Source organism: Microcaecilia unicolor, chromosome 2, assembly GCF_901765095.1.
Source record: "Microcaecilia unicolor chromosome 2, aMicUni1.1, whole genome shotgun sequence".
NCBI lineage: Eukaryota > Metazoa > Chordata > Amphibia > Gymnophiona > Siphonopidae > Microcaecilia > Microcaecilia unicolor.
In genome coordinates, this window is record NC_044032.1 from 242929472 (window position 1) to 242940291 (window position 10820).

Genomic DNA, 10820 nt, shown 5'->3' on the forward strand with positions numbered 1-10820 from the left:
TGCGCCAAATGATTTGTAAAGGTTGAATGCTAGGATGCAATTGGAGAAAGTGGATTGGGCCATCAGTCCTCTGAATAAGGCCCCGGGTCCAGATGGGTTTAGAGACGTGTTTTACAAATTGTTAAAGGATAATATTTCACCTATCTGAACTACCATTTTTAATGCTATTATTGATGGTGGCGTTTTACCTGATTCCCTTAGGCTGGCTCAAAGTAATGTTGGAGAGACCCAAGTCCTATCATGTCATATCCCTATTAAATTTTGAAGCCAAATTGTTTGCCAAAGTTTTGGCTAATCGCTTATCCATAGTGCTGCCCTCTTTTGTTGCCAAACCTCAAGTGGGGTTTCTGCAGGACCGAGTGGTCTCGAAGAATATTAAAAAAATCATAGCAGCTCTGGAGATGACGAAAATAGAGGGGACCCCTCACTATTCATCAGCTTTGATTCAGAAAAGCATTTGATAGGGTGGTGTGGGGGTTCCTTCACCAAGTATGTCAGGTCTCAAAGCAGCAACTAGGTTTGTGAGCCCTTGGGCCGCTGCCAAGGAGTGGCAGTGGCAGGCAAAACCACCCCAACCAGCACTGGGCTAACATACACACAAAGCAGGGACTGCAGACAGGGATAAGCAAAGCAGGAACACACTGGACAAGAACATTTGGACTGGAACACAGGACTGGAGCAAGGTTTCTTTCACCTGCACTTGACCACCCTTCCCCAGGAGTTGAGCCCCTGGGTGCAGGCGGGCGGCAGGACTTACCGGACTGGGCAGGAACTGGATACCAGCAGGAAACACACAACAGAGTCAAGACTACAAGCTGCCAGGCAGCCACTAAGACAGAAACACAGACAGGAGGGAGTCAGGACTAAAAGCTGCCAAGCAGCCACTAATAAAGAACACAGACACAAGACAAGGAAATGCAGACCAGAAACAAGACTAGGAACTAAACAATAAAACCAAAGCTAACTACACACAAACAAACAAGAACCAGGCAAGAACTCAGAATAAAACTGGACTAGGCAGAAGTGCAAAGGCAAACACAGAAGTTTCTAGGTGATTAATAAAGCCCATCAGCTGCTAAAGCTCAGCTGCAGCAATCACAAGGCAACTACAGGTGCTGTTCAGGTACAAACAAGGAAAGCAATTCTGGCAGCCCGGAAGATCTGGACTGAACTGGGCAGAAGTCTGGAACGGGTGACAGTAAACAGACAGTCCATTGCAGCCACCAGGTCTGGCCACCAGAGGGCGAGGTGAGCACAGACAAGGAAACGGTCACAAACGTGACAGAGTGCTTTGGCTTATGGGATGCAAGGGATTTTTGTTCAGACGATATTAGCGCTTTATAGTTACCCTCAAGCTAGAATATGGGCAAATGGTGGTTTGTTGGCAATCTTTGATGTTCAACGGGGTACAAATTAGGGGTGTTCATTGTCCCCTTTGCTGTTTGTCCTAACTCTTGATCCATTAATTTGAGAGGTGCAAGCTAATCCAGAGATTGAAGGATTTCAGGTGGGGGAAAGTCATTTTAAGATTGTGGCATTCACCCATGATTTACTAGTTTTCCCTCAGGAACCCAATAAATCCTTTCAAATTTAGTTGGAAAGTTTTGGGGATTATGGAGATTTTGCAGGTTTTCATCTAAATTTAGATAAATCAAAAGCATTGGAAGGGATAGAGGCATTACAGAGGAGTTGGGGAGCCTCCTTTCTGCTTTGGCGGGTGCAAAGCTCTTTTAGATATTTGAGAGTGCATTTATCTATGAACCCTGCTCAAATCAGGGATTATGGAGATTTTACAGGTTTTCATCTAAATTTAGATAAATCAGAAGCATTGGAAGGGATAGAGGCATTACAGAGGAGTTGGGGAGCCTCCTTTCTGCTTTGGCGGGTGCAAAGCTCTTTTAGATATTTGAGAGTGCATTTATCTATGAACCCTGCTCAAATCTATTGATTAAATATTGACAAGCTTTCACAGGACACTCACAAGCAGTTGACTCTTTGGGCTCATTTGCCTCTACTACTACTACTTAACATTTCTAGAGCGCTACTAGGGTTATGCAGCGCTATACAGTTTAACAAAAAAGGACAGTCCCTCTCGCTGATGGACAGAATACAGTTATATCGCATGATTATTTTTCCCTGATAGTTATATGTCCTATACCCTTGCATTTATTGTGGAAAGACATTAAGGCTTTGCAGTGGTTGGTGAATGCATTTTGTTGGTCGGGTAAGAAGCCAAAGATGTGGTGGCATCGCTTGGTAATTGGCATGGTGGGGCTGGGTTTGTCAGATATAAAGCTTTACAATCAAGCTTCTCTACTAAGATATATGAAAAATAGTGAGGGCAGGCTGGTGCTGCCTTTTTCTGCTTTTAATCTTATTTATTCCGTTTATATAGATTCAGCAAAATATCTGTCATTACAGGGATCAGAGAAGGGTCCAAGTCAGAGTCTATTCTCACTGCATTTAAAGAGACAGTGGGTGACTGTGAGTGACACTTGTCTTTTTAAGAGCGCATCAGCAGAGCCTTCCTGCTATACAAAACATTATTTTTACTGCACCTTTCAAGATGGGCCCCAAATCCTTTTGATCACTTCCGTAGGATTAGGGATTCCTCTCCTAGTAGTACATCCTCTCGCTCTGGTCTTCCTTCTGGAACAGCAGCATATCATATAGGCTATAAAAAGAATAAAGACAAACTGGATTGTAAAGTAAAGCTTCCACACCTAGGGAATATTCCAGAATGTTTCATTGACCCGACTTTCATTCATCCTAGCAACTGAAGCTAGTACATTCCAGCTACATTAACATTCTGATTTTCTGAGTAGCTCGCTGTTAAGGATTTATACTTATAAGGTTCCTGTGAGTTTCAGAACTGATTTAGGGAAAGAAATTCAGTTTGTTTCCATTTGAAAAGTAATTAACATTGTAGTATGTGTGTGTTAACTGTTTAATCATATACTGAGATGTTTTGAAAGTCATGTTAGAAGGCTTGCATGACTTTTTTTATGTTTCAACAATTTTTATTGATGACAAATCAATGAATACAAATCCAGCAACAAAAAGACCAAAATTCCAATGCCAAAACAAACATCAGTAACTGTAACAATACAGACATGAGGCATATTTTCAAAGCACTTAGCCTTCCAAAGTTCCATAGGTTTCTATGGAACTTTGGAAGGCTAAGTGCTTTGAAAATGAGCCCGAAAGTCATCTAACTTTTAACAATTACTGCCCCCCCCCCCGACCCCTTCCCCACCTTCCCCTCCCTCTCCCAACTGGACTTGTGTTCTGATAGCCCAGGTGAGCCCCTCCCCCCCCCCCCCCCCCCCCCCCTTGGCTTGCATGACTTTTACAATGTTTACTAAATTGTGGTACAGTTTTGCATTTACCATGCATTAACAGGAAAAATGAATGCATGGTAAGTGCAGAGCCTGTGTGGTAAATGGAGGGGACATGCCTAGCATCTACCTTGCATTTACCACACAAGGCAGACACATACTACACAGCATTGCATTACGTGACCTGCAGTGGCAGATAACATGCGTGCCTGTGCTATCGGTCACAAAATAGGTAATGCGCTGAGGCCCCAAGCATGAACAAAGAAAGAAGACCAAAAAAGATCTGCCATGGTGCGACCCACCCCACATACATATGTGATCCCTTCTCCTGAACCCCACGCATCCAGTACTCTCCTGGCATCCAACCTCCCCCTCGATTTTCTCAGTGATACTCTCAGAACCCTTGATCTTCCCAGTGACACTCTCAAACCCTCCCTGCCTGATTCTTTCTCAGAGAATCTCTCTAGCTAGGCAAAGCCCCACTTATAGTGGTCCCAGAAACCTTCTCCCACCTCCGACGCTCCTACTACCACCAAGACTTACCCAAACGTAATCCCTGGTAGTCTAGTGGCTTAGGACAGGAACAGTCCCTTTCTGCTCCTGCCTGGTCCAGTCCAGGGAACAAAATGGCTGCCATGACTCCTAGCATTAGTCTTATGGTACTTCCAGTAGAGGTATCCTTCCATATAAGGGGAGATATCAAGCACTAGGGAATTAAGGGGGGTGACCATTTTTCTGAAACCTAGACATCCCAGTTAGCAACAGGTGTTTATTCAATTTAGACTTAATTCCCCTTCTGAAATATGGAATATAAGTTCATTTTTAGGCCTGCCTTAGTCCTGTCAAAACACACCCAGATCCCAGATCACATCCCTTTGCCATTTTCACATTCTTCAGGTTTAAAATTGCTTATCCCAGCTTTGTAAAATCAGAACTTAGATATTTGTGCAAGACTAACATTTTAAGTGCCAGTTTATGCAAGCCTAACACTTGAATAACATTTCTGTAATAAGCCCCATTTTACAAAAGACTCCATGTTCAGCAAGCTTTTTACAGAATATTTAGAAAATTGTTCAGGTCCCAACCTGGACATCCCATTTTCTACCTAGATGCCTTAATAAGGCTTTTCTGAGTTTTCTTCTGTGCTAATTATGGCGGGCTGTATAGCTTTGAATAAGTAAAAGTATATTAGAATGAACAGCGCTTAAATTTTATTTGGAGCATTTTTCTAGATGGCAGAGTAATTTGATTGTTCTTGCTCTAGATTATATTCGAAGCTATCCGTGGAGTGTCCATAAGAAGTGATATTGCCATAGATGATATTATGATTAAGAGCGGACCATGTGAAGGTAAAACAGAATTTACAAATTAAGTTGTTTCTCTTTTATTAGCAGACTGTTAATTTGCCTTCAGTAGAATCTAAGGGGTCCTTTTATTAAGGTGCTTCGAAAAATGGCCTGTGCTGGTGTAGATGCGTATATTGGATGTGCGCAGGTCCATTTTTCAGCACAGCTGCAAAAAAGGCCCTTTATTTTTAGCCAAAAATTGACGTGTAGCAAAATGAAAGTTGGCGCGTGCCCATTTTGAGCCCGAGACCTTACCTCCACCCATTGACTTAGTGGTAAGGTCTCATACGTTAAAGGGCAGTAATCGTCAGCGTGCATATAACACTGATTACCCCCTGTTAGCGCCACGTGCCAGAAAATTTTCCAGCGCACTTAGCGGGTACACGTAAAAAAATGAAATTACCACCCAGGCCAGGCAGTAGTTTAAAATTGACTTGCATAAGACACGCATATGCGCCTATGTGGCTTAGTAAATGGCCTCTAAGGGGCCAGTATTCAGCAGGTCTCAATCAGGGGCGTAGCTAGGTGGGGCCACGGGGGCATGGGCCCCCGCAGATTTAGCCCTGGCCCCCTGCTTTCACCCCTCCCCATCCCTTTCGAGCCCCCTCTCCCACCGCCACCAACCCTCCCCCATCAGGTACCTTTGCTGGCGGGGGTCCCCAACCCCCACCAGTCAAAGTCCTCTTCAGCGCCGGTCTCTCCGGCACATTGCTGATCTGAGTTCTGTTTCTGTGAGTCCTGATGTCCTGCACATAGGAACGTGCAGGACGTTAGGACTCACAGAAACAGAATCCAGATCAGCGAACGTGCCAGACTCGGAGACCGGCGCTGAAGGGGACTTCGGCTGGTGGGAGTTGTGATCCCCCACCAGCAAAGGTACGTGGTGGGGGAGGGTTGGTGGCGGTGGGAGAGGGGGCTTGAAAGGGATGGGGGAGGGGCGCCACCACTGGGGGGAGGCAAAAGTGGCAGGGGGGTTCGCGGAACCGGGGGGGGGGGGCTAAAATGTGCCCCCTCACCTCGGGCTTTGAACCCCCCTCCCGTCGAAGTCTGGCTACACCACTGGTCTCAATCCACTTAAACGTAATGGGATGACTGATCCAGTTATCTCTAAGCACATTTCCAGCCAACTTTTCTGCAACAGTCGACCTGCTGATTGTGCAGTCATAAACATCAAGTTTAAACTTTAATACTTGATCTGCCACTCATCAAAAAGTATGTCTAATTGGATTACAATCCTATTTAAAAATACAGTAAAATAAAGTAGGAAAGAGCGAGAAGTAAGAGTTACACATTTCCACAAGTGAGTAGAAGTTACATAGAAAAGTCACTGTGCTGCGAGCATCAGGCTCAGTACCTCCTTCACCTCCTCTTACGTTGCCATTATGGTACTTAGGAGCAGGGGCGTAGCCAGACTTCGGCGGGAGGGGGGTCCAGAGCCCGAGGTGAGGGGACACATTTTAGGCCTCTCCTGCCACTGCTGACCACCGCCACCACTATGACCCCCCCCCCCCCCCCACCGACGACCCTCTCGACCCCCCTCCCGCCGCCAACCCTCCCTCGTCGTCGCCTACCTTTGCTGGTGGGGGACTACAACCCCCGCCAGCTGAGGTCCTCTTCTTCCTTCGTTCTGTTTCTGAGTCTGACGTCCTGCACGTTGTATGTGCAGGACGTCAGACTTAGAAACAGAACGAAGGAAGAAGAGGACCTCGGCTGGCAGGGGTTGGGGTCCCCTGCCAGAAAGGTAGGCGGCGGCAGGAGGGGGGATCGAGAGAGTCATCAGCAGGGGGGTCCAGGGCCAAATCCACGTAGCTAGGCCCCTGCTTAGGAGGCAAAGTTCATTGTAAAAAAAATGAGTCTTCAAACCACTCTTTAATTTTGAAAAAGAAGTCTCCAACCTTAAATGCATAGCAAGCTTATTTTCATATTCAGTAGGGTTTAAAGGGGCATGAGAGGCTCCTTGCCTGCTTAAATCCTTCGCAGCGGGTTATCCCTGGATATTCAGTGGTACTTAAACACACAGCACCATTGAATCTCACCTTTGACTGCTGCACAATGTGCAGTCTGTGTCGGAGTGGGATCAGTGTGGAGCCAGCAGTTATGCAGGCACTGGTCGTTTTCAGTACTGGTGACCACATAACTAAGTGGGAAGATAGGACCACACAAAAGGCAGTCCTGTCTTTGCCCACTTATTTATTTAGATTTTGCTCGCACCTTTTTCAGTAGTAGCTCAAGGTGAGTTACATTTAGGTACTCTAGATATTTTTCTGTCCCAGGAGGGCTCACAATCTAAGTTTGTACCTCAGGCAATGGAGGGTTAAGTGACTTGCCCAAGATCACAAGGAGCAGCAGTGGAATTTGAACCGGCCACCTCTGGATTGCAAGACCAGTGCTCTAACCACTTAGGGGCCCTTTTACTAAAGGATTGTCACGTGGCAATGGGCTTGCCACGCGCCTGGCAGTAGTTCCCATCTCCAGCGCACACCATTTCTGGCGCTACAAAAATATTTTCTATTTTTGTAGCGCCAGGGCTTATCTGAAGGTAATTGGGCAACATGCACCAGGTTAACGTGGAGCCCTAACTGCCACCTCAGTGGGTGGCAAATAAGTGCCCCCCCCAAAATGGCTGCGCAGCAAGTGGTTCACTTACAACACAGGCTGGATAGAATCAAGAAGCAAGGAGTGGGAACTGGATTAGGCTGTTCAAAAACAGACTCAGGACACCAGAATGGAATTATAGATGTTTATTTAAGCTGACTCGACATGGAACTATGTTTTGGCACGTGCATGCCTGCCTCAGGAGTCTATATAGGTAAAAACAAATGTATAGTAAGATGAAAATATTAATAAATATCAATCATAAAATAATACATAATGGTAAAACAATCAAAAAATCATACATGAAGGTAAGACAAGCATACAGAAAAAAATATGTAAAAAATAATCGAATTAGATACATGTAAAAAAAATTGTAAGATCATACATAATGAAGAAACAAGCATATGATAAATAATATAAAAAATCAAATTAGATACATATGGAGAATTGATCTTACAATCATATATTATAGTTAAAAGAACATATGAAAAAATATGCATTGTCAAATTGAAAATATGATAACTAATACAAATCAGGATGGTTTATTGAAGGACAGGGTAAAAATAATCATTAGGTGTTACCACATGGCCATGCCTTAAAAAAAAACCCGGCCTTTTACCTGCTGCTGTAAACTTGAAACTCATCTATTTAATTTTTCCTGGTTATTAGGACCGCATAAATAGCTGTCCTAACTTGAGCTGATAAAGTTAGCCAAATAATGCTGAATGTTTGGTGATATCCGGTTAACTTCTAGCCCCGACCATCCATGAAATACTTTCCAACCTGCCTTCATATAACTGTCTCACTTTTGTCTGGACATGGAGACAAATGTCCAAAAATGATGCAGTCAGTGGATCCAAATTTTCAAATTCTGCATAAATCATCTATATATATAAAAGGCACTGCCAACGTTCTATGAAGCCTCCAGCCGGAAGTGTGAAGCGCCAGAGATATCCGGTTTCCCCATGAGCGAAGGAAAACAGCACAGCACGAAATCCCTCTCTCTGTAACAGTGAAGGACTCAGAGGGGGAGGGGTGAGAGATGCCCTCACTCTCTCTGTAACACACACACAGAACAGCAGGAAACGTAACACTGAAGGACTGGACTCCAAGGGGGGAGGGAGAGAGGGCAGAGGGCAGGGACACACACTCCCACATGCACACTCTGAAGAAAACCTTGCTAGCCCCCGTTTCATTTGCATCAGAAACGGGGCTTTTTTACTAGTTTTTAATATTGCTCTCTAGCTTCCACATACTAACTCACTTGATTTTAAAAGTTATTGCTGCTGACGCTTGAAAAAAAATTAACAGAATTTCTCTGGGTTTCTTTCACAGAAAAGGAAGAAGTATTGACCTGGCAGTCATCAGGCTATTCAGAAGACATCAATGAAATAGAATACTAAGCAGTAAACTCCCTAAGAAAGCAGCAAAGATGTTAATATGTACATGAGATACTGCACAAACACCTTTTTTGTGTAAAATATTGGACAGTATTAAGTATTTCAAGGATGTGTAAAAAGACCTCAGAGCATTCTTCTTTGTTGTTTTTATAAGAATACTGACTCAGGGCTTCATAGATTTATCAACATACTTTTCTCATATGGCATTAGTGAAGATATCTATATGCTTATGGGGTAATTCTTTAAATTTGTGCCTCTAGGTGCCCCAGTGTCGTGCACTTGTCGTCAAGATTCTGTTATAGAATACTGGAATAAATTGGCGTACCCATGTTTAGGTGCACCCTAAGGTGTAAGTTGAGGCCAAGTGAGGCATGTAATGTATGATGTTCTGTAAACTACACATGTAACTGGGGGACCCGCCCATGGTCCACTCATGCTCCGCCCACATGTATACCCAGCATGCAGTTAGGCACTGTGGCACATAGCCACCACCTCACAGAATAATGCCTAGTGCACATACCCCCCTTTTATAAAACCACATGGTAATTCACTTTGAATAGGCTGTGTTGGCATTACCGCACTGGCAGCCGCTAGCGCAGTTGCCTAACTGTCAATATAGCAATGCCTTTGATGTGGTTAAGTGGCACATACCTGTTAAGTGCCAGCTTATAGAATTCCTGTTTGTTTTTTTGTACATAGTTTTAGCCATAGACTGGGTTGTTGGGTGATTTTATACAAATAATAGTGCAAGGCTTTGGGGATCATTTTGGGAATTTTGTTTTTTTTTTATGTTGAGATATTCTTACTAACCAAATAGAAGAAACTGACTGTTGAAAATGTCAGACAATGACTTCTCATCACAGTTCAGCAGATGGCACTGTAGAAGTTATTTCTCTTCATCATACTTTGAAATGATGATGGCGTTCATCAGCTATCATGTTAGTTTCTTTGCTTTTATGGTGGATACACATTTTATTAGGTTAAGCTCTGACAATTACAGTAGCCAGAATGTATTTAGGAAGAAAAATGTGACGATTCAGTCTTCCCAAAGGCAAAGCATGTTAAACAACTGGCTTACAGAAAACTGTGCTGTTTGTTTATAATTGACATTTCATTCTGGACATTAAGGGGTAATTTTATAAGAGCTGCCTAGTTTTAGGCACCAATAATGCATGGAAATGATGGTATTTTAGTCATTTATATGCATGTTCTTAACATGGCGTGACCGACACAGAGAGGAACAGAAAAAATCCCTATACGACCTGCGAAGAAGCAAAACAACAAAAAAAGTAGGGATGGATGAATGCTTCCACACACAAAAAAAGAGAGATCCAAGAGAAAAGGCCAATTGTTATGGCTAAAGTACCAACAAATGAAAATAAAGGACCCGACCCAGTCCATGTTTCAGCGGGAGCACTACCTACTTCAGGGGTCAGTCTCTGAAAATACTAAAAGAATCTAACCTGGCTGGTGCTATTGTGCTATGTACAGTATGCATTAAAAGGGCAGGACCAGAGCTGAGAGAGAGAGAGAAGGGAAAACAACTAAGCACCGAGCCGAGCCTGCATGCTTTTTACCACTTCTGCCGCCCTAACCCTGACGAGGTAAGATAGATGACTTTTAAATTTCAGAGGGAGGGGGCCTGGAACTGAAGGGAGGGGGGAGGGAGGGGAGAGAGAGAGGGATGAAGGGAGGGACAACGACCCTGGAACTGGGAGGGCGGGAGGGGGGCCCTGGAACTCGGAGGGGAGGGAGGGGGAGAGGGAGGGGGAAATGCACCACCTGTAACAAAACAAAAAAAAATCAGCACCCCCAATCATTTTGAAAGGTTGGCTCCAATGCTGGTATTCTATAACAGAATCTAGGCAACAAGATACCAATGTAGAATTGGTGCTAACTGCCAGAGTCTATATAGCGGGCCTAGCGTTCCATGCTGAAATCTAAGTATATTCCATAATAATGTGCATAACTTTATTGGCTTAACAAGCCAATCAGCGTTTCTAACAAGCAATAATGAGCACTAATTGAAGTGTGCAGTTCAAAAGGGGCATGGCCATGGGCGGGGAAATGGGCATTTCTTGGATGTTCCAAAATATACATGCGTTGTTATAGAATATGGACCAGTGCACGTAAATCTATGT

At 44.0% G+C, this 10820-nt stretch overlaps 1 protein-coding gene across 1 annotated transcript in view; it reads left to right on the forward strand.

The window, feature by feature from the left end:
- MAMDC2 (MAM domain containing 2) overlaps positions 1-10243 on the forward strand; it is a 207194-nt gene extending 196951 nt beyond the window's left edge. Inside the window, exons 13-14 of the mRNA XM_030193853.1 lie at positions 4603-4687; positions 8615-10243. Of these exons, the coding sequence (XP_030049713.1) occupies positions 4603-4687; positions 8615-8682 (153 nt within the window). The 3' untranslated portion in view covers positions 8683-10243. The remainder of the gene's footprint in view (positions 1-4602; positions 4688-8614) is intronic.
- Positions 10244-10820: the final 577 nt, after the last annotated feature.